Consider the following 25,685-nt stretch of genomic DNA (forward strand, 5'->3'; position numbering starts at 1 on the left):
AACACAGAAACATATTCAGAGTATTTGTTATGTTAAAAAGTGACTAGTTATAAAATAGTATGCACATCATGGTTCCAATCATATACAAACGTGTACACAGATGAATATGTAAGTTTTCTTATATATACACACACAAATAACACATATACACACAAATAACATATACACAGATACACAAATAAATATGTAAATGTAACTGGGAGATATGCATGTATGAATATGACTAAAAGTAATTATTACATGATTAAGTAAAATAAATAAATCAATACACATGTACACACATATACACACTTGCCTCTCTTTGTAGAATTGGAATCAAACACAACATTCAAACCAATTTAAAATTGTTTACTTCATTTTTCTATCTGAAAATCATTTTGACAGAATAAGCATTTAGACATTTAAGAATTTAGAACATATTTTAACAAATGACCTTTCTTCATTTTTCACCAGGTTGTAAGGAGGTATCATTCTTGGGATACAGTAGTGGTATTAGGGGAAAAAACAAACAGACAAACAAGCAAACAAACTAATAACACTCCCTCACTTTACGTGGTATCAGTTTTAGGTTCAAAGGCAATTACAGATTAGAATCACTTTTTAAAAAAATCACTAAAACTCACATTTTAAACTATTCTAAGGTATTAGGCAGAAATTTCACAACAGAGTCAATGGTGATTAGGAATATGGTGTCTACTCAGCTCTTATTTGTGTGTTTTATCAAAAGTAGCATGTTAGGTATTACTCACTTTGGGGCCTTGTAGTCCTGGTTTTCCTGGAGGACAAATACAGGGAGCTTCCGTTGAACCTACATCACTGGGACCATTGAGGCACTAAAAGACAAAAATGGAGATAAAGGCACATGGCAAGACACATACATATGTGCACATATGCCTGTGTATGTCTGTATGTGTGTGTGAAATGGTAAAGATATCTTATATTTACTGTCCAATTTTATTTAGCCCAATCCAATAAGAAATTCAGAATCACAAAAAAGCTATGAATACTAGATACATTCAAACTACATAAAAATGGGTTCTATTTATCTAACATACTTACAATTGTTGGAAGGAAGCTAAACAGTCTCACAATGCAAATATTACCTTAAGGAGAATAATAGTATCCAGGCCTACCTCACCGTTCTGAAAGAAAAACAACAACAAATGTGTTTTAAGACATGTTTCTAATTAAATTTCTAAATTATCTTCCTAATTTACAGATATTTCCTTGTCCAGGGTAGACATAAATGAAGTATCAAAACCAGCAAGAGCTAAAACATTTGCTTGCAACGATCCTAAAAAATTACCTATTTATGCTATTCCTACATTTATAATAGGATAAAGGAAGGAAATTAGCAATGATGGAGAGTGTGCTTGGTATAACGGCCACACAGGAATAAAAATACCTCAAGGTGGGGTTTATATGCTCTCTTGAACTTTCTGGGAATCACTTAACCAGAGAAAAAGCCAAAACACATCTAAGCAAGTCACAAACTGCATGCATTCAATTTTATGCAATTTACTTTAGAAAAGCTTCTTACTAAGCAATCTATTTCTTACTGAATGACACACAATTTTAAAATAGGTTAATAATCTTTCCAAACAATAACAGATTAGATCAGAAAATGAGAAGGTGGGAATGAAGATGAAAAGGGTAAACAAGCCTGAAGAAGTCATACCTGAGAGTGAGGAAGGAGCCATAAAAACACAGAAAAGTGGATGTGAGAACACAGAATCTACAATCTCACTCTGTGCTTCTATTATATGGGGGGCCATAGTCATGGCATAACATCAATGGAGAAATAGCAATAAATCAAGTATGTACAATGGACTCTCAAAATGAAATAACTTCTTAATGCTTTTAGGAGAGATTTATATTCCAAGTTATAAGTATCTAAAATAAACATTATAGTGTTTAAACAAAAGAGATTTATATTCCAAATTATAAGTATATAAAATAAAAGTTACACTGTTTAAACAATTACTTAAGTAGAAAATCCAGAATGAATCATTTCTAGAAGCTTCCATCTTTGATTTTATTACAGATCCTTCAAATGTGCTGCTCTACGTCCTCAAATTTTCAGAATATGGATCCATAATTTATTCAGTTTGATAGGATATAAGAAAATGATGACAGCATGACTATACAAATGAAAAGAACTACGTAGGGCTCAAATATGACTGGAAATCCACATTGTCAAAAAGTTTTACAACATTTTACCTTATTTTCACTAGCAACAATATACTGTTTCTTGCCCAGGAGAAAAGGGATTGATCACACACACACACACACACACACACATACTCACACATGTATATGATCAGACTCTATAACATTTTAGCTTATAATCTTTTTCTTCCTAACACATTAATGAAGATAGCTAAATAAATAGAAAGTTGCTTATATCCTAGAATTATAAGAAAATCCTGCTTGGGTGGCAACAACAACAAAAAGAAAAATTTATATTCATTATGGTTTGAGAAAACATACTAGTAAACAGGAAAATGAATAATTTTCCACTCTTCAGAATTGTGCCACATGAGGTATTTCACCCACACATTTAATAAAGTATAGAAATGTATTTTACATACTGGACATTCAGACAACGAATTCTATGTTTTTCTAGAGCAGGTCTATCCCTGCTTCACTTGCGTAGTGGAACATTCAATCTGAGATGAGAAAATAGTTCCCGTGGTCTTCCATTTACACTTGTACAAGCATACATTATAATTTTATTTCAATTATGAACCTCAAAATATGTTTTAATCAGTGTCATTTTATTTGCATTGACAATGAAGAAACAAATTAACTCTATATGTTAAATTAAAGCTCGTATATTATTTGCGTTTTATTTCTTGCTTTGAAAGTACTGAAGCAACACTTAGGAAAAGATAACCCATCCTACTCACAAATCCAGGAATCTCACATGCTGTCTCCCGGTTGTTCTGCTCTGGGTCACAGTAGATTCGTAACTTCTGGACATCAAACTAGAAACATAAAACCAATCAAGTTAAAGTTGAGGGCCAAGCAAATTGTTTTATTAAAGCAACTCAGATACACAGAAGCAGCCAGTGTAGTCAGCAATCATGTAAGATATAGATCGAAACACTTAGCTTCGTTAACAATAAAAATACAATAAGCAATAAACATACAAAATTTAAATACTTAACATACAGTATAAAGACGTGACGCAACAAAACTCCTAAGAAAAACGTCCCTAGCACCAAAAACAAACTTCTGACTTCTTTGGGAAACCCAGTGGAGCTTTTGTAGTATCCTTCTATTAAGAGTTCATCTAGACAGCATTTCCTAGACAACTTAAAAGCTTTCCCAGGCTTTCTGTGTTTACCCTACATCTCTTCACATCCCTGATTGCATAGAGTCAGCTCAAGAAACCATCTTTAGTTTCAGAGATTTAGTTCTTGGCACGGAGTATTGTGTGATGAGTAAGCCCAGCACCTGTCACTATTTAAATATTTACTACAATTTGACGTGTGACATTAATACATAGAGACCATATGTGTAATCCTACATTTGAATATGACACGGTCTTCCCTTAATAGAAACAGAGTAGGAAAGACATACCTTTTCAAATAAAGGATTTTTCAAGAAATGGCTATCTTTTACATACACACTTCTCAACCCGCACACAGATACTCTAGTTTAAAGAGATACCAAAAAAGTCAACGTTTTGTTTATGAAGAACACTGACATGCATTAATCTAATTTTATCCTCACAGCTGCAAAGAAATTTTTATAACCCCCACTCACAGCTCTAATCCTTTCCCAAATTCATGATATATTCTATGCTTCTCCTGGGAAATATGAAATTGATGGTTCATAAGAACATAGAATTCTACCCTGCACCTAGGGGAACAAATTTCTAAGAATTATTATATAAAGTTTGATTTTTCATTTTCATACACACACAAAAACACACAATTTCACTAATGAACTGACCACATTTTCATTAAGTCTCTTAAAGGAATTAAGTTAAATACGGTTAAATGGAGTAAATACTATCACCAAAGCTCCATTTTATATAATATGAAAAGCAGATCATTTTTATCCACCTGAACGGTTTCTTCTTTCCCAGAGTATTTTCCAATTTGGGTTTGCCCACTGATGAACATCCCTAAAACTGGATGTAAGGGCTTGCTTTCAATTTGTTGATCATCAATATACAGAGTTACATCTTGTTCGGTTACTAAGAGACGAATTTGATGCCAGCCTTCGTCAAATAATGTCTGTAGGAAGAAAATACAGCAGATTCATAAATAGAGCTCCAAACAATCTTTTCGTTTCTTTGTTTCTATTCTGTTGTCATCAAGTGTAAATCCACACCACACAGATTGATCGTACCATATTCTAACTCACCCTGACCCAAGCTGGGTCTCAAAGGCCAACCAGCAATTATTTTAATCCCTAGCTGCATTTCCATTTCACATCCCAAAGTGGCTGTACCAAAGTATTTACTGAAACAACTCCCTCAAGGTCACAGATAAGTTCCTAATGTCCCAATCCAAGTGGCTTCTTTCATTCCCTCATTTTATTTACTTCATGGCAACTGTGGACCCTGTAACTAGTCCATCCACATTGATGGTCTCACTCAGCTTCCGTGATTCAAACCATCTTGGTCACCTTCATTCCTTCTTCTCCAACTGTCCATTCTCTATCTCTTTGAGGGCTCATCTTCCTCAACCTGCCTTTTAATGAGGGCATTCCCCACAGGCCTGTCCTTGACCTTTTCCATTCTCCCCTTGATGATCTCATTCATTCCGACAGTTCAGTTATAACTTTTATAGAATATCTCCCATATCCACATTGACAGCCTGGACCTCTTTCTCACATATGGTACCTATAATTCTAACATTGGCTAGAATAATTTTGCCAGGAGTTTCACAATCTGTCTGACAGAGTATGTAACAAAATGAACTTGAACTAGCCCCCAAACTTTCTTCCTCTCCCGATTTCCCTGGGATAATAGTATCCTCAGCTTCCAAACCATACAAGTGCCTTTACCTCTTTCCCCTTCCCTCAGTTGCCATAACAAATAGATGCAAAATTCTATCAAGGATGTGTCTGAAACACAACTCAAATTCACTTCTCCATTGTCATTCTCATTGCCATAATTTAGGCTCATAGATGTCTTGCTTTATTTGAATAATGTTCAAACACATCTCAATCCCTACCGCTTCCCTCTCTAAGCCAACCTTCTTACCTCTACTAGAATTAATATTATTAATTTCTGTATTCCTAGGACTTAGCCCAATTCCAGGAAAGAGTCAAAAGCATTCTTTACGAAAGAAGAAGAGAAAGAAGGAGAGGACAGAGCTACTTTGACCATGACACGCCTGTGATCAAGACCTTTTGATGGAATCCCGTCATCCACTGATTGAAATGCAAAACCCTTTGTACGGTTCCCACGTCCATGCAAACTGAGCTTATACCTTTCTAGCTTTTGCTTTCATGTATCTTATACTCCAAACACAGGGGGCACCACGTTCTATTCTCTAAATAAAAACCTGCATTTCACTACACATGACTACTCAGTAATGAACCATTGACTTCCGTGTCCTTCCCTCTCTCCATCAAAATCCTGTACATCCTTCAAAGTCCATTCCAAAAACCATCTCATTTATGAAGACTGGCCCACATTTTGTATTAGAATCCACTTTTCCTTACACAGTCCACTAACTTTTCGTACTTCTATTAGATACCAGAAGCACTGAATATCCCATTATAAATAAATTCCTTAAAGATTAGAAACATGCCTTATTCATTTGTCATTTCTTACACACAATGTGTCGTTTCTAGCACATTGCCTTTAATGAAAATGGTAGACAACAATTTTTTTTTAAAATTTATTCTGCTTACCAAATGAAGAAACTGAATAAATGCATAATTTCATGTACAGCCTTGTATATTTCCTAACTTATATAATGTATGATTTGACTATCATAATTACAGTAATAATCAAAATGTAACTGTTTTTATCATGGCATCTATATTCTGAACACATTTGACTTGAAAAATATACTTTTAGTTTATGAATTTTATTAAATATATGCTCCTTTTGGGAATATAAACTGTCCTCCAAATAAATGTGAATTCTGTACATATTTCCTACCTGTATTTAATGTTCTGACAAATATGAATTTATCTCAATATTCTGTAGGACATGGCAGTACAAAATAGACCAACACAGACTTTGAAAGTGACCAGACCTAAATTAAATTCCTGATGTCACCACTTACTAGCCATGTTACTTGGAAAGAGAATTTAATATCTTTGAACTTTGGTTTTTTGTCTTTGAAATGAGAGCAATAGCTTCTTCCCTGGGTGATTATTATAATTAAATGTTCCTGGCACCTAGAAGCAGGCACTCAAAAATGTTAGTTCTTGGACCCCTTAATCTCATATGAATTAAAAAACAAATTTTCACTAAAAATAGAGTTGCCATATATGATCCAGCAATCCCACTCCTGGACATATATCTGGACAAAACTATAATTCAAAAAGATACATGCAACCCTATGTTCCTAGCAGCACTATTTACAATAGCCAAGACATGGATGCAACCTAAATATCCATCGACAGATGAATGATAAAGAAGATATGGTACATATATACAATAGAATATTACTCAGCCATAAAAAAGAACAAAATAATGCCATTTGCAGCAACATGGATGGACCTAGAGATAGAGATTATCATACTAAGTGAACTAAATAAGACAGAAAAGGACAAATATCATACAATATCACTCATATGTGGAATCTAAAATATGACACAAATGAACTTATCTACGAAACAGAAACAGACTCACAGACACAGAACAGAACTGTGGTTGCCAAGGGGAAAGGGGGGTGGGAGAGGGATGGGCTGGGAGTTTGGGATTAGTAAATACAAACTATTATGTATAGAATGGATAAACAACAAGGTCCTACTGTATAGCACAGGGAACTGTATTCAATATCCTGTGATAAACCACAATGGAAAAGAATATGAAAAAGAATACGTATATATATGTATAACTGAATCAGTTTCCTGTACAGCAGAAATTAACACCATATTGTAAATCAACTCTACTTCAATTAAAAAAGAAACAAATATTCTTCCTTTGTTCCTTTTAGTCAGTGAAGCAAAATTAAAATATGAAATCAATATTTTTTGTCAGGTTCAAGTTATGGCTCTCCTCCCCCAAAACACACAAGCCTGATGGTCATTCCCCGTGAATACCATAATCATACCCAAGCATCTTTACCTTAACTCGAGGGTCAGCAAAGTTGACCAGTTGTGAGCCATTAATGATGCTGGTTGTTGTAAATAATAAAGTTTTATCCACTCCATTTAAGGTAACTGCTATTTGTGGCCTTCCATCAATGGTTAAAATTCTCCATAAATCCCACACTTTCTTGACCTTAAATCTCTGAGTGGAGACAAATACATATGATGGAGGAAGACCTTCTGGGAAAACGTTGCTGGAAAAAGAAGAACATGTATGAGCTTAAAGAATTCTCAACATGTCTACAGAAACATCAAGAAAACGCTGTATCAACACATAACGTTTACCTTGTGAGTTCTGATAAATCAACTTTTGATGTCACTTCATATCCTTTTATCTTTGTTGGTGAAAGCTGAATTCTTTTCTTAGCCTTTTTCTTTACACCCAAGCCTAAAAGAATATCAAACCCCTTCTCATCACGAGCTGCCACTGGAATTCGTGTTGGACAGACAGATTCTATAAAGCAAAAGCAAAAGGGGTAGAAGTTGATTAATCATGCGTTACTTCAACAAAAAGAAAATCAAGGGAGGAATATTAAAGAACATAGAATTATAAAATTTCTATATGCACACAAATGTACGTAAATGTATTTCTGAGAAAACATGCGGGAGTGTATTTGGTATTTGAGAATGAAGTCTCAATTGCCTTCTTTCTCCCTAAAGGGGGATGAAAGAAAACAGAAATGTAAAAGGCACATTTGTTCATAGATTGTTTTAAGGACAACACTATGCTGAAATTTACACTTCACTATTTTGAATATGAGGCAACCTAACACCTGGCCAGTAGGAGAGGGCTGGAGCAGGATTCGTGATTATCATCCAAGATTTGCTGGTAGTCATGCACCCTTGGATAATGCTCTTAAATTTCTTGGATCTAGGAGATGAATTCTGATTGCTTTCTTGCATTCCCAGCATTTGAGGGGTAAAAAATGTGTGTTGTTCCCAATATCCTTTCCAGTTCTAGCAGTTTATAATCCTACAGTTCAAATATCTTGGTTCTCTCACTCTGGAAAAAACTTAACTGTAGGTCTTTTCTGTTCATGGAAATTCTTCAAATGGGCCTATTATCTCATCTATGATTAATCAGATTATATATTATATTAATCACATTTATAAACGAATAAAGACTTTTTCCTTAAGAAGAATCATTAAGGTTTGCATTACACAGTCATTTTTTTAAATTTAATTTTATTTTTTTATACAGCAGGTTCTTATTAGTTATACAGTCGTTTATATAAATTATAAAAATGTGATATGCTTTTCAATTCTCTGGGAAACCAGTGTCTCAAATTATGTGGAAAATTTTGTTTGGTTGCAATGCTATTAAACCGTTACACTGTAAGAATGTTGCAGTACTTTCAGATTCTTCCAAAGCCATCGTATAACATACACATTGAGCCTGACTGCTTATATTTTATAGAGCAGCTAAGAGAATAAAACAACAAACTCCACTAAATGTACTTTAAGATAATCACTCTCTTACAAAACATTAAGAAAAGGGAAAAGTATCATATTTATAAAACAGTAAAAAGTAAGGAGATGAATTTTATTAGCCCAATAATACTGTCATAACTTGTACCATAGAATATTAGAAATTAAATAAAGGTTTAATATAAATAAAATTAGCTGTATTCCTGGGAAGGGAGGGGCATTTTCCTCTTCAGGTCTGAGGATGCTGAGTTTTTGTTTGTTTGTTTGTTTGTTTTTTAAGTAGCTTTACTGAGGTAAATTGATACTCAGTAAACTAAAGTTTACCATCTGATTAGTTTTGACATATGTATACACCTGTAAAACCATCACCACCGACAAGATAACGAACATATGCATCACCCCCAAAAGTTTCCTCATGTTCATTGCAATCTCTGTCTGTCACCATTCACTACCCCACTCCCATCCCCATTCTCAGGCACCACTGATATGCCTTCTGTCACTACAAATAAGTTTGAATTTTGTATAGTTCTATAAAAATGGACGCATATTGTATGTACTCCTTGTCTGGCTTCTTTCATTCAGCATGATTATTTCAGATCCAGTCTGGTTGTGTGTTTCAGTAGTTCATTCTTTTTTGCTGCTGACTGTAAGTCCATTGTATGGATATATCACAATTTATCTGCATACTTATTGATGGAAATTTGGAACATTAATATTGGAAATAAAATAAAGGTTTGATATAAATAAAAGTAGATGTGTTCCTGGGAAAAGAGGGGTATTTTCATCTTCAGGTCTGAGGATGCTGTATTTTGAAGGGACCTATTCAATCACATTCTTCTTCCTCTGGGAAGCTTAGAGCTACCTGATGGGAAGATACAGGAACCAGGCAAACAGAAGATGCTGGTTAGAGGTGTGATCCAGTGAGTCTGATGAGACTGTACACTGTAATTAACCACCCCCGCCTGGCAGCCCAGCAGGGCTGATTCAATCCCCACCCACCTCAGGAGCAGGACTGCCTGTTAAGTTCACATATGATCTAAAGAGGAAACGGAACACCAGCTCCACAGACCTGCTGATCCAAAGGGAAGAACGTCTAAGGCACTTTGCCAGCTAGGACCAGCTTCTTTTATCAAACTCCCTTATCCGAAAATGCATCTTCTCTTCAGTGGTAAAGAGTGAAAGAAGGTGGGGAGAGATCAGAAAAGTCAATCTATATACTCATTGCAGCATTGGTTTTAATTTTGAAGAATGAGAACCAAAAAGAAATTGCCTGAGTCAAGAAAAAAGTCAATTCAGGTGAATTTTGAGCAGAAGAGTGACAAATCAGACTTTGCTATCAAACCATCTTTGCATTTTGAAATAATCCCTATTCTGACAAATATTATTCCTTTACTACATTACTGGACTAGTGTTTTATTTAGCAAACCTTTTCACCTCTACTTAAAACTGAGATTTGTTATAATTTTAAAACTTTTTAATATAAAATCAAGATGACTTATTAAAAGAAAAGTCAGTCTGGTTGAAGTCCCTCCACATGAAAACATAAGAAGCAGGGAATAAGTGTCCCAATAATACTGTATGACTGAGTTGAAATCACAAATCAATAAACTAAATTAAATTTTTCCTGTCATTATGATGCAGGGTTTGTTTCTAGCAGGGGGCAGGGTAATATAGAACAATAGGAAGCCTCACTTCAAATGTACTTGATTTAAAACTGCAAAAGAAAGAAGTTCAGCTGAAAAGAAAATGTGTTGAACATTACATCATATGAATATTCAGATTTGAATTGCTCCTCTGATTTGCTTTACAAAAGAGAAGTTATAAGATGTTAAACAAAGAGCTCCAACTGAAGACCAGAACCTGAGGTTTAGACCTCAGCCTCTCTCTTAACCTCTCATGAACCTCTGGCTTCTCATTTGTGAAGTGAGAATAATGATTTTTTTGGGATCAAATGTGATGATGTATGTAAAAATGCTTTGTAACTTCAAAATAGCATGCAAGTGGGAGGGATAAAGCAAGTATTGTGTTCATCCTTTTTCTTTAATCAAATTTTTGCACGGTATTTTAATCCCCAGAATTGTATAGGAAACAGTGTGGCATGGTTCGTGAAATCAGGAATGTAAATTAACAATCACGATACAGCCACATTTTCATTACCACCTAGCACATCTCATTAGGAGAAATGTATTTAGATAATTATATTTTCTCTTTTTTTTGGCTTTCAATTTTTTTTAATTGTAAAATATACGTAAAATAAAATTTACCATTTTGACTATTTTTAAGTGTACAATTCATTGCCATTAACTATATTCAAATGTTGTATACCATCACCACTATTTCCAGAAAAGTTTTATTATTCAGAAATAGAAACTTTGTACCCATTAGACCATAACTCCCCATTCCTCTCTCCTCTCAGCCCCTGGTACACCCATATTTTTTTGAAGAAATAATTTTTCTTCCAAATTTGCTCACCTACAAGAATAATAAAATAGCCTTACACATGGAAACTGAAAAGTAAAATGTAGTTAAAATGCTCAAATACAGTTTGTATGTTTGCATATACCTAGCTATAGGAAACAGATAAAAGAAAGTTTCCATATATAAAAAGCTACTTTGATTACCAACCAACAATTCTTCCACAAACTTCTAGGGAAACAGAGGTCAATAATTAACTTCCCTATTGTGTAGAAAAAAAGAAATCTATGTATAACTATACAAACACATACAGAGAGGGGAATGGAGACTGGAATTAAAAACTGGAACTTGGAAGCTGTCATTTTAAGTACCAGGAAAATCAAATGCTAAGAGAGAGTCAGTTGGGACTTGTTATAACACATATAACAGGTAAGTAGAACAATCTAGATAAAGCAAGTTAGTTTAAAGGAGTGCATTCAGAAGCAAGAACCAAAAAAAAAACCTCAAAGCCCTAAGTTCACAAATGGTTTCCTACACAGACTACACAGTTATAATTTTATTTGACTCTAATATGTTCAGAGAGTATTCAGAAAAGGAACACTTTCTGGGGTGGAGCACACATTAGTCCACTTATTTTAAACACTGGGGTCCAGTAATAATTGCTTTTCTGTTAAATCCCAGGGCTTAATAGTATAAGTAATTCAGTCTTATTAGGATCAAAAAAATGTGTTTTATTTAAAATCCTGCCATGGACAAGAACACAAAAACTGTGTATCTCTTGAGTCTAACCAGGGAAATCACATGTGTCTAGCTACAGCTTTCTACTTGTAAGTTAATATGATAGGGGGACTATCATATTAATTAATAATGAACACATTATTCCAGATCACACCTAGCCTAGTTTATAAGTGCCTACTTAATCCAATTGCAAGATTGTTTGTAAGGCAGCCCTCTGCAGAAGTCACATATTTTATTGACAACTGGGAATTTTATAAGGAGATTTGTGGTCAGAGACCAAAAGTAATTTTAGTGATCCAGACCCGATAATCCAATAAAACATAGTTGTCTACGGTGCCCCTGGTACAGTTTAGGTCTGTGCAAGCCAGCTTCTTTAAACTTTCCTGGATTGAACTTGGTTTTAATGGTAAGGCAAACATGAGTATAGGTGCCAAAGATACACAACCCTCAATGGCGTGCAGTGGCAATTTAAAACATTTGCCTTCCTGAAGGTCTATTATATCACCATGGACTTTAACATCATGTACAAATTCATAAAAAAGGAGGCACATTCACCAAGATTGTGATAACTTAGATTCCATCGCATCATATTGGAAATACACTAAAATAACAATAGCAAATCTGAAATAAATTATCCAAGCAGAAATTCTCTTACTAAAGCCCAACTTCACAAAGTTTCTTTTCTCATCACATGACTGAATGATCTCATTCTCTTTTACCTGCAAGTAATCCCACTGTCTTGAAATATAGGTTGATTTAGAATCCTTCAAATGCATGGCTGACAGTGGGACATAGTAAGTGTAGATTTTTATAACACTCCTTTCAGTGGTGAGTCAATGGGATCAATAAACTCCAATTAGCCTTAAGTACAACTTATGCACAAACCAGAAAAGTCAAAATCTTTTTCACCGGTAAGTAGCCTCACCAATATAGAATATATTATTTTTCAACACTAAGAAAAAAAAATAAGAAATGGAAACCCATCCTTGCCTTAAAGAATAGCTAAGGAGAATACAATTTTAAAGGCTTACAAAATTACAGAATAACTCATCTGGTTTTGCCATTTTTCATTGTAAAACCATTGATTATGTAATGAAATGATTTTTTTTTTTTTTTTTTTTTTGGCTGCATTGGGTCTTTGTTGCTGCTCGTGGGCTTTCTCTAGTTGCGGTGAGCGAGGGCTACTCTTCATTGTGGTGTGCGGGCTTCTCATTGCAGTGGCTTCTCTTATTGTGGAGCACGGGCTCTAGGCACACGGGCTTCAGTAGTTGCGGCACGCAGGCTCAGTAGTTGTGGCACACGGGCTTAGTTGCTCTGTGGCATGTGGGATCTTCACAGACTAGGGCTCGAACCCATGTCCCGTGCACTGGCAGGTGGATTCTTAACCACTGTGCCACCAGGGAAGTCTGAAATGTTTCTAAGTTATTCTTTCCTCTGACCACATACTATAGATGGAGAAAGGTAGTGTGTCTTGCCTTTACACGTATCCAGACAATAAATAGTCTGTGTCCAATTCCTGAAACTCATTCTTTACTCCTTTTCTTTTCCATTTTTAATTTGAATGGGAAGAACTTTTGTCAGATATTACATTTATGCATCATTTTAACATACAAACTCTATTTTTTTAAACAAACATCCATGCATCTTAACATGTCCCTCTGCTGCTCTAACATCTAGCATACTGATATTAACATTCATGAGATGCAGTCTCTCTCACTGACAGGGCTGGCCCTCATAACCAACAGGATATTGTAGAAATGAAGGGGTGTGGCTTCCAAGTCTAGGCCATGAAAGACGCTGCAGCTTCCCCTTGCTCTCTTGGACCACTCACTTCAGGGGAAGCCAGCTGCCATGTTGCAAGGATGCTCCAGCAGCTCCTTGGAGACATCCATGTGACGAGGAACTGAAGCCTCCTGCCAATAGCCAGCACTGACTCGCCAATCTTGTGAGTGAGTCACCTTAAAAGCAGACCCTCTAGCCCCAGTCATGCCTTCAGCAGCCTGCCGCCTCAACTGACATCTTGACTGCAATTCTTTGGGAGAACCTGAATCAGGACCATTCAGCCCACCTTCACCCATGTCCCTGATCCACAGGAACTGTATGAGATAATAAATGTTACTATTATTTAAACTGCAAAAAAATAAAATGAGATAAAATAAGGTCTCTTTCACCAAGGTTGGAGTCAGCCACTTAGCCTAAGATTTCACTTCAAGAAAGTGACGTTGACAAAGTCAGGAACCAAACCCGGATCTCGTTCTGACTCCAGAGATTGGGCTGGACCACCATATTCATATGGCCTCAGGTTTAAAGAAAAAACATTCAAGTGCTTTACTTTAATAGACATTGTGCTTACTGAATTTTTTTAAACTTTTTTATTAAGATACAACCCACATTCAGTAAAATGACTTAATCTCAAGTATACAATAGTTCAATTGCCACACATGCCTATACTCACATAGCTAGCCCCAGACAAGACACAGAATCTGTCTAACACCTTGAAAGCAACCTCATGATCCTTCACAGAGGATAACCACCACCACCAGAAGCCACCACTGTTATGATTTCTGTCCCCATTGATTAATTTAGTTTTGTCTGTTTTTTGAACTTAATATAAATGAACAATGCAGTATCTTTTTTTAAAATTTGACTTCTCTTGCTCAACATAATGCCTGTGGATTTATCCGTGGTTTTGCACATAAGAGTGATGTGGTTTTTGTTGATGGTATTGCTGTGTAGTATTCTACTATATGAATTATACTATGATGTACTTATATCCATTTTTCTGTGGGCAATCATTTGAGTTGTTTCCAGTTTGGGGTTATTTTAAATAAAGCTGCTATGAACATTCTTGAATAGTCTTTTGGTGAACATATGAACTTATTTCTCGTAGTTAAATATCTAGGAGAGAATTACTGTTTCATAAGATAGCAGTACATTTGCCCTAATAGATATTGTCAAAGACTTTCGCAAAGTGGTTGTACCAATTTTCACTCCTACTGGCATGCCAACTGTCACTTAAAAAGGATGAAGCTCTTATGAGCATAAAATAGGTAATTAGGTGATAGCTATTATACATCATATTTTAGAGAGAGAGAAAGGATGGGAGAATGAGCATTTTATACAAGCTTTACATATTCCTAAGAAAATTATTGTGAATGTTTTCTTGTTTGTTCCTTTCCTAGAAATAATTAACTTATACAGCTGCATCTAGATCCAATCATAAACACTGAGAGAAAAGTCTGTATGCTATAATTTGTATATTTTCTGAATCATGCCATAGTCATCCTACTTTTTCCAATTTAATACCCAAACATCACTTTTCACATAAAATATAAACATATCATATTCCTTTATTTGAAACATAGCTCTAGCCTCTCTAATTAAATGAATGGAAAATTCATATTTTGGGATATACTACAAGCCCTTGACAATGTAGGTTTTCACCAATTCAGATTAGATTTAAATTCTTTTAATCTACAGATAGAATACAAAGCTATTCCCCTGAATATTCTATGAGGTTTAATGAAATATTATACTCCATCATATCCCATCTGCCAAACTTCACCCCACCTCCCACCTCTCATTTTTCCATGTCCCATCTCTGTGGTTGTGAATTCAAGCATATGTGTACCAATAGTGGAGAGGCAGAAGGGAAGGATATGAGTTTCATGTGAGGGCAGACAAATTAATCACATACATGTTATGAAATCATGTAAGCTAAAATACTCACTACCTCCAAAAATAACTCAGTTGTCCTGGCCATGGCACCTGATATGTGTACCTTTACCTTTTATGTCTTCTACTGAAATGCAAGTTAAACTGAGTAGGGTAGAGTAATATACCAGGCCATTATTACAAAGTATTATAAGACTTAAATTAGATAATCAAATTATCCAGCAATCACCAAGCAAAGAGTCATAGAAAATATGAGTAATTTTCGGTGAGAGAAAAAGAAATTCAGAAGTCCTGAACATCATTCCAAGTTACAGTGCATCATGGTGGAAAGCACTGGAGGGAAAAAGTCCCTAAGTTTTTTGGAATGAAAGACACCAAAGTTCCACTTGGGCAAGTGGTATCCCTCTCTCTCTCCCTCCCTCTCTCTCTCTCTCTCTCTCTCTCTCTCTCTCTCTCTCTCTATATATATATATATATATATATATATATATATCTATCTCTTCATCTTTCTATCTCGCTGTCTCTCAAGATATGGCTACATTTGCACAGCTAATTGCTAATTCTGACCTCTGGTCCCTCTTGGGTCAACACCTATACTCTTTTAAGAAATAGATAAGTTTCCTGCTTCATCCAAAAGTCAAGATAGTGGAAAATGGAACAGTAAGAATACACAGGCAGTTTTCTAGGGCCTGCTCTTTTAACTACCCACACCTGTGCACAGGCAAGTTCAGCTCACCTGAATCAAAATATGGGCCTTGAAACCCCATCATTCAAGCCACAAGCTGTTGGAAGCCCTTGAAGACACCTAAAGAAGGTATCTTCCAGAGAACAAGGGGAAATTACTTTCTTTTCCCTCCTCATTCTGTTGCACCAAGCCCATGCCTGGTTGACTCATAAAAGAACAGAGGAGTGAAGTCAGCAAGATGGCAGAATAGAAAGTCCCAACCCACATTCCCCCACTGAAACACAGATTGGACCAAAATACCTTTGTGAGATTCCAGTTAGGAAGCTGAAGTTCCCCAGGTGAGCACAAAGCCAAGAACAGCCTCAATGAAACAGGTAATTAAGAATAATTTCACCTTACCCACATCAGTCCCTCTCCAAGCTGACACAAATAAGTGCCAGGAGAGATGCCCTAGCTTGCAATGACTCCCACAGGAGGGAAAACAAAAAGGGGAGCATGCATCCAATGCTCCAGCTTTCAGCTTGTCTTGCCTCATTTGCAGCACTGAAAGAACCAGAATCATTAGGATACGGGACTGCTGAGAACAAATAAAAGTGGGAGGGTGGCTTGTTGTGGCTGGCATGGCTCAGCATGATCAGGAGAAGACACACAACCTGAGACTTCTCCCTCAGAAAGAGAAAAGAGTGGAGCATGTATTCAGCATTCTAGATTTTCAAAGGGCTGCCTGAAGGAATGATACTGGTCTTGCCTGACTAAGGGTGCTGACAGGGAACCAGCATACCTGGACACCTTGTGGCCACTGAGAACAAAGGAGTGGGAAACTTGTGTTTAGAGAACTAGAGAACTTGAAGTATTACAGACAGACACCAAAGGAACAGACACCAAAGGGATTGAAAGATTATGAGCTCCTGAAAAAGAAACCAGTCTCTCTAATTAATGAATTGCTCACACAATTACAGAGAAATCACATCCCTCCAAAAAAGGTTTCAGAATCTCTAGCCAGAGTGATTGCTGAGGGATTTCCCCTGTGCAAAGCCAGTTGGTAAAGACTGGGAGACATAACGGTTTTTTCAAATGTGTGAATCTTGAAACAAACTATGAGATACATGACCCAATCAAAGGAACAAAATAACTCTCCAGATACTGACCCTAAAGAAAGGGAGGTATATTATCTGACAAAGAATTCAAAATAGACATCATAGGATGTTCTATGAGCTCAAGAAAATGATGCAACAACAAAGTGAGAAAAAAGACAGAAAATGTAAAGGAGAACCAAACAAATTTTTGGAGCAGAAAATAATAATTGAACTGGAAAATTGACTAGAGGGGTTCAAAATCAGCCTTGATTAAGTAGAAGAAAGAATCAGCAGACTTGAAGACAGGTCCTTTGAAATTATCCAGGCAAAATTTTAAAGAATGACAAAGATTGAAGAAAGCCTAAATGTCTTATGCCCACCATCAAGTAGACCAATATATAGATTATGGGAGCTGCAGAAGAAGAAGAAAGAAAGAAGCAAGTTTGTTTAAAGAAATAATAGCCAAAAACTTTTCAAATCTAGGAAAGGAAATGGACATCCAGATTAAAGAACTCAAAGATATCCACATCAAGACAAATTATAATCAAATTGTCGAAAACCAAAGACAAAGAGAGAACTTTGAAAGCAGCAAGACAAAAGCAACTCACTATGTACAAGGCACCCCATGACACAATCACCAGATTTCTGAGTAGAAATCTCACAGGTCACAAGGGAACAGGATAATATATTCAAAGTGCTCAAAGAAAAAAAATGCCACCCAAAAATACTATATCTGGCAAAACTGTCCTTCAAAATAGAAAGAGAAATAAACACTTTCCCAGATTAAAAAAAAGCTGAGGAAGTTTATTACCACTAGACCTGCCTTATAAGAAATACTAAGGAAGTCCTTCAAATTGAAAGGAAAGAATATTAAACAGCAACACAGAAGCACTGGAAAGTATAAAACTTGCTGATAAAAGTAAATATATAGACAAACTCAAGAATACTGTAATACTGTAACAGTGGTATTTAAATCACTTTTAATTCTGATACAGAATTTAAAAGACTAAAGTATAAACTATAACTGTGAAATTGTATTAATGGATACACAATATAAGAGGATGTGATTTGTGGCATCAATAAAAAACTGTAAAGAGGGCAGGAATAAGCAAAAATACAGAGCATTTGAAGTTATCAACTTAAAATAGATTGATATAACTATATGATGTTTTATGTAACCCCCATGGTAACCACAAAGAAAATACCTATAGAAGATATGCAAAAGTATATTTAAAAGGAAACAAAGCATGTCACTACAAAAAAATCAATGAAACACAGAAGACAGCAAGAGAGAAAAGAGCGACAAAAAAAAGCTGTCAGAAAACAATAAATGACAGTATTAAATCCTTCCTTATCAGAAATTACTTCAGATGTGAATTGATTAAAATCCCCAATAAAAGGCATAGAGTAGCTAAATGGATTTTAAAAAAAACAACAAGATCTATACTATCTGCAAGAAATTTACTTTAGAATTAAGGACACACACAGGATAAAAGCAAAGGGATGGAATAAGATACTCCATACAAATGCTAACCAAAAGAGAGCAAAGGTGGTGACACTTATATTAGTCAAAAACTGTCAAAAGAGACAAAGAAGGACATTAAACAATGAAAAATGGTCAATTCACCAGCAAAACATAACAATTATAGATACATATGCACTCAACATTACAGTACCCAAATATATGAGGCAAACGTTGACAAAACTGAAGGGGTAAATAGACAGCAACACAATAATAGTAAGGGACTTCAATGCTCCACTTTTAATAATGGATAGAACATCCAGACAGAAGATCTGTCTGGAAACAGATCTGGAAACAGAGAATTTGAACAACACTATAGACCAAATGGATCTAACAGACATATATAGAACAGCGACCCACCGCCACTCCCCACCACCACAGCAGCAGAATACATATTCTTCTCAAGCACAAATGAAACTTCTCCAGGATAGATAACATGTTAGGTCAAAAAAAAAACAAGTCTTAACAAATTTAAGAAGATTGAAATCGTACCAGGTATATGTTCCAACCAAAATGGAATGAAACTAGAAATTAATGTCAGGAAGAAAACTGGAAAATTCACAAATATGTGGAAATTAAACAATATGCTCTTGAACAATCATTATGTCAAAGGGGATATTAGAAATTATCTTGAGATAGACAAAAACTAATACACAACATACCAAAACTTATGGGATGCTGCAAAAGCAGCACTAAGAAGGAAATTCATAGCAATAAAAATCTACATTAAAAAATAATAAAGATCTCAAATAAACAGCCTAACTTTACAAGTCAAAGAACTAAGAAAGAACAAACTAAGCCCAAATTAGAAGAAAGACTCTCAGATAAAGAAAGAAATCATTGCGCATCACTTTTAGGTGGTCCTGAAATAAGGAGTGTATTGCAGAATACACCTCAGAGGAAACAGTAGGTCCATGAAGATGAAATAATCCATGTGGGAACAAAGAGGTGGATAATATTTTGTACATCATAGATCAACCACAGTACAGTATAAAAGGGAACGATATTAGGAAATAGTAATCCTTTATACTAAACACCTCAAAGTAGAAGTTAACTATTTGCCCAAAAAAAAAGTGAATTTGTTAAATAATCAAACACAAATTACATGATTTGAAGCAGCTGCAATACAGCAATGCATTAATTTAGTGCATTAATCATAATCTAATACAGTACAAAAAGTCAAGTGCAAAAAAGCCCATATCTTCCACAAGTACAATTTCAAAAAGTACATTTTAAAAGATGTCTATTGTAAAGTGAATATGCGAACTGAATAGACACAGACATTACTTACATTCTTTTTCTGAGTGTAGATGAAGAAATATTTGGCAAGATTTCGAATTTGATTTTTTTTTTTACAGATCATACATTTTAGCTGAAAGAATTTATACCCGTTTTCACACAGCAACTCTTTCATGTGTATTTTAAAATTTTTATATAGAGAGAATGCATTTACCAAAATACAGATCTACAGGAAAAGTCTCTGAAGCAAATACTAAACATATGTAATCAAATTTATATTTTAGGATTAAGATGAATGGTAAGTGGGACTTCCCTGGTGGCTCAGTGGTTAAGAATCCGCCTGCCAATGCAGGGGACACAGGTTCGAGCCCTGGTCCCGGAAGATCCCACATGCCGCGGAGCAACTAAGCCCGTGCGCCACGCTACTGAGCCTGTGCTCTAGAGCCTGCAAGCCACAACTACTGAGCCCATGAGCCACAACTACTGAAGCCCGCACGCCTAGAGCCCGTGCTCCTCAACAAGAGAAGCTACCACACCGCAACGAAGAGTAGCCCCTGCTCACCGCAACTTGAGAAAGCCTGTGCGCAGCAATGAAGACTCAACGCAGCCATAAATAAATAAATAAATAAATTTATAAAAAAAGAAAAAAGATGAATGGTAAGTGAAATTTCACCATGAAAAGTCTATTTTAATAATGAAATATACCTAGCTTCAAAACCAAAGAATTCTAACAACATATTAAAAATATAAATCCCTTTGACCTGTTCAACACAACAAAAGTCAACACAGTCTTACTGTTAAAGATTCATAAAATGAATAACTGTAATGACCATTTGTACTTACTTGTTAGTACCTTTTTTAAAGTTTTATTAAAGAAAATGCTTAATAATCTTCTATGCTTTTTTTCTCTTTGTTTTGAAGTAGTTGTTTAATATTTCCATGCTTTTTAAAAGAAATAATCCAAAAAGCTTTAAAATGTTTTTCTCTACCATACCCCCCAAATATGAAGAAAATGAAGGAATTAATTTGTTTTCTAAGCCACAAACATTTAGAAATTTTTCTATCAAATGTGAACCAAACTATTTGTGTATTATTTTGTAGGTAAACTGGGAAAAAAGCATTTCCATCTACATGAACATTATTTTTAGGTATACAGTATATTAAATGCCTATAATATTAAAAATAAAAGATATGAATAAATTATTCTTCCCCAAAAATAATGTGGACACAAGCATGTCTATACACTAACAGGATTAATGTTTACCAAAAACTGGAACTTTCCCATGGGGACCTATCATACACATGAAGTCAGATTTTATGAAGTGATATAAACATAATTAATAGACTGGTAAGTACCATATTTTCAAATGTTCCCTCATTGCTGGTGGGAGTTTAAGTTTTTCTCAAGTGGAATTTTTAACATTCTTCCAAAGTTTTAAAAATGTTAGTAATTTGATCTTTGTTTTCTGAAGAAATGATGAGAGATGCCCATTCCGAATTAGGTAGAGGAATATTCACTGTTATTTGTATTAGAAAAACTTAGAAATAAACCAAACATACAAAAATGGAGAAATTATTAAATAGATTATCTTAAAAGATTGTCCGCTATCATATTAATAGAGTATTAAAATTATATACACAATAAGAGTACAAATAATATGAAAATAGAGTATGATATTATATATACAATATTATCCTTATTTAGGCACATGAATAAACTCTCAGACACACTGAAATCAAAAAAGGAAAAGATTAGGATGAAAAAGACAAAAACTTGTCAACAGGAGCGATATGATCATGTGTGGTTTACATATATTTTTATTATTTAGGTGTTTTATTTTCTACCATCTCCACAATAAACATACTGTAATTGAAAGGAAAACACAAAATATTATATTTTCCAACTGTAGATTTTATAAGAAAACAATTGTTTCTAAAAACAAAATTTATCCAGAAAAATATAACACAAAAATGTATGCTCACCTCATTTCTAACTTAAATAATTTGACATTAAATATAACCATCTTCCCCAGTTCCCAAATGAACAGGTTATACCAAAATGTAAGAAAGCATCATTATTACTTGTTTCCACATTATATTAAGGCTTACCTTCACAAAGTTTCTGCTTCATCACCTCCCTTATTTTGGATATTGCAATATAGTCTTCCACATAAAACACATAAGTAGATGAAGGCTTGTTGGCAATAGCTCTAAGTTCTGCCTCTTCTGTTTCTGAACCAACACCGATGGCAAATAATGTTATTTTACTGTCTCTTGCTGCTTCTGCCACATCCTTGACTTCATCTTGGGATTTACCATCCGTAAGGACTACTGCTATCTTAGTCAGCAATCGTGAAGACTTGGCAAAAAGGTAATCAAGGGCAAACTGGATGGCCTTTCCAGTCTTTGTGTTTCCTCCCAAGTAGTGTATGGACTCCACGGCTGCCATCAAATTCTCTCCTGATTCATGGCTCCCAAGGGGAATCTCCAGGATGGGGTAGTCACTATACTGAACCACTCCAACCTGAATAAACTTCGGTCCTATGTCAAAGTTTTTTGTGATATTGACAAGCCACTTTTTCACTATTTCAAAGTTTTCTGGGCCAACACTGTAAGAGCCATCCAAGATGAAAACTAAATCTGTTGGAGCAGTACGACAACCTAAGTGAAAAAGAAAACCATCAGAGTATATGTGTTACATAAAAAACAAAAATTAGATGTTTTAAATGCATGAATTTTTAATTAACCAGACAGGGGGAATCCTTTCACATGTATATACATAAAGTCACCACAATGTATAGTTTAACTATCTTATAATTTTATATGTCAATTATACCTCAATAATGCTGAACTTTTTTAAAAAAGATAATAGTAACCAGTTCATAAGAGCTTCGTAAAGATTAACTATGATACACTGCCTAGCTTACGAAAATTCTTTATAAATGAGGGCTATGATTTTTGTTGATATTTTTTAATTAGCTTGTCTTAATTTAAATATTAATGATTCAGCTTTAAAAATAGGGAATAGGGACTTCCCTGGTGGTCCAGTGGTTAAGACTCTGCACTTCCACTGCAGGGGGCACGGGTTTGACCCCTGGTCCGGGAACTAAGGTCCCACATGCTGCACCATGTGGCCATATAAAAAAAAATAAAAATAGGGAACAAAAAATGGATGCTGTATATGAATATGATATCTAGATACCTCTTTGTAGGGGCAGGTATTACTATAAAGCAACATTTTATTGTATTTCTCCACTGAATAAATGAAAACACAAAAAATTTTAATAAATGAATGATTTTCAGCTATAGACTAACATCATTGTTTTAAGTTATCAGTGAAATATGTTTAGTTTAATGCTAACTTGAAATATTTACAAAAATTTATATAAACCAATGAATGGGGGGAAGAAATTAAAAACAAACTTTCTGCCATCTTCAGGACTGACGTAACCAGCAAAGATCCACATTCTTGATATAGTTGAGAAAATGTAAATGAACCAAGATTACGAAAGCAGTCACTCTTGCACTACATGCAAGATGAATGTTTAAAGGTCTGATTGCTCATCTTCAGTCACAAATGTAGCCAAAACAATAGCTCGTGTGAAGTGAATCTATGTTCAAGGGCATAAAGCTATTCCTTTCTCTGTAAAGATTCTTGTTTCAAGATACCAGGAAACATGTGATCAGCACATCTTAGAGTTCTACCAGGAAAAATAAAAAAGACTATCTGTGGTGTAAGTTATACCCAGGCAAGTTCTAAGCATGTGTGAAAAGAAAAAAAATCTTCTTTGTAGCCACTATGGAAAACAGTAAGGAGGTTCCTCAAAAAACTAAAAATAGTGTTGCCATATGATCTAGCAATCCCACTGGGCATATATCTGGACAAAACTATAATTCAAAAAGATACATGCACCCCTATGTTCATAGCAGCACTATTCACAATAGCCAAGACATGGAAAAAACCTAAATGTCCATCAACAGATGAATGGATAAAGAAGATGTGGTTCATACATACAATGGAATATTACTCAGCCATTAAAAAGAATAAAATAAAGCCATTTGCAGCAACATGCATGGACCTAGAGATTATCATACTAAGTGAAGTAAGTCAGAAGGAGAAAGACAAATACCATATGATATCAGTTATATGTGGAATCTAAAATATGGCACAAATGAGCTTATCTACGAAACAAAAACAGACTCACAGACATAGAGAACAGACCTGTGGTTGCCAAGGGGAAAGGGGGGTGGGGGAGGGATGGGCTGGGAGTTTGTGATTAGTAAATACAAACTATTATGTATAGAATGGATAAACAACATGGTCCTACTGTATCGCACAGAGAACTATGTTCAATATCCTATGATAAACTATAATGGAAAAGAATATAAAAAAATGTATACATATTTATAGCTGAATCACTTTGCTGTACAGCAGAAACTATCACAACATTGTAAATCAACTATACTTCAATAAAAAAAAGATTTCCTTAACTCTCTTTTCCACAGTACACAACATGCTTCTAACCCTATCTCATTCTTTCAGTATGTATATATTGAATACCTGTTCTGTCCTTGATATCATGCTAGGTACTGGCTTCAAACATACTTGAGATATCTCAAAAAGCTCCCAGCCTAGTTAAGATGGACAACTGGCTGGTTAGAGAAAGTACAAATAATTATGAGAACATTGAGGAGAGGGTGGCAACCTAACTATGTCAAGCCAGGGGCAGTTTTGTTGGAAGGCTGAGATCAGAAAGCAGAGTTTTAACCAGGTCAAGAGGACGACATTCTAATCAGAGGGAGCAGCAAGTGCAAAGGTCCAGAGGTGAGAGACAGACACAGCCCCAAAGACAAACTGGTTTGTTTGGGTAATTCCAATGGTTTTGAAACTGCACTCCTTCTCGGGTAGGACTTGAACCCATCCACACCTCAGAGTGGGACTTGAACCCGTGATCCCTGACTAGGAGGGGACTCGAAACCACTGTCTTTGGATTAAAACCACTCACCTGGGGTCAGGACTTACTGAAGCTCAGGTTCTTCTGTCTCCTCACAGAAGAAATTCAGCGTGAGGCAAAGTGGAAGGCAAAGAGTGAGTTTATTAGCATAGGGCGCTTGTGAGAGATAAGCGGGCAGGCAAGGGAGCGCAACCCCAGGAACAAAGAGCCCCAGGAACAAAGAGGGCTACATTTTTATAATCAAAGAAAAAGTGGGGAGGGGAGAAGACCACCTTCTTCCTCGTTCTTGGGCAGACGTCAAGACTCATATCACTAGTTCCTCCTTTGGCCCTATACGGTCTAACCAGGTCTAACTGCCATGGCACTATTTAAATCATATGTATATTAGCAAAAGGGTGGTGACATATACTAAAATATGGTAATTCATCTCAGGTTTGGGTATAATATCCCCTTTCACCTGGTTTCTTTCCCTTTTCACCTCTATTTCTGTCTTGGTTACATGCAGAAACGCTACTCTGCAAGGACTATTAACTCCCTGATTTCATGTAATAAGATTCAGAGCCCATATCTATTGTCTTGTATTTTAACTATCAGAGTTTGTGGCTTGAGTGTGCCTGGCACTTGGATGCACCTGGTCTTCCTTCAAGGTAGGGTAGATTGTT

At 35.4% G+C, this 25,685-nt stretch overlaps 1 protein-coding gene across 2 annotated transcripts in view; it reads right to left on the reverse strand.

Annotated features, from left to right (window-relative positions):
• COL21A1 (collagen type XXI alpha 1 chain) overlaps positions 1–25,685 on the reverse strand; it is a 188,417-nt gene that overhangs the window by 98,740 nt on the left and 63,992 nt on the right. The window contains exons 3-9 of one of the 2 annotated variants that reach the window (XM_061195184.1): positions 22,178–22,729; positions 7,576–7,744; positions 7,268–7,484; positions 4,074–4,247; positions 2,910–2,987; positions 1,134–1,142; positions 750–833 (exon numbers count right to left, since the gene is read on the reverse strand). In XM_061195184.1, coding sequence (XP_061051167.1) covers positions 750–833; positions 1,134–1,142; positions 2,910–2,987; positions 4,074–4,247; positions 7,268–7,484; positions 7,576–7,744; positions 22,178–22,729 — 1,283 coding nt within the window. Of the gene's footprint in view, positions 1–749; positions 834–1,133; positions 1,143–2,909; positions 2,988–4,073; positions 4,248–7,267; positions 7,485–7,575; positions 7,745–22,177; positions 22,730–25,685 lie in introns of those variants that run through there. The other variant, XM_061195183.1, reaches the window with a different exon arrangement.

This window comes from Eubalaena glacialis, chromosome 7 (assembly GCF_028564815.1).
Source record: "Eubalaena glacialis isolate mEubGla1 chromosome 7, mEubGla1.1.hap2.+ XY, whole genome shotgun sequence".
Taxonomy (NCBI): domain Eukaryota; kingdom Metazoa; phylum Chordata; class Mammalia; order Artiodactyla; family Balaenidae; genus Eubalaena; species Eubalaena glacialis.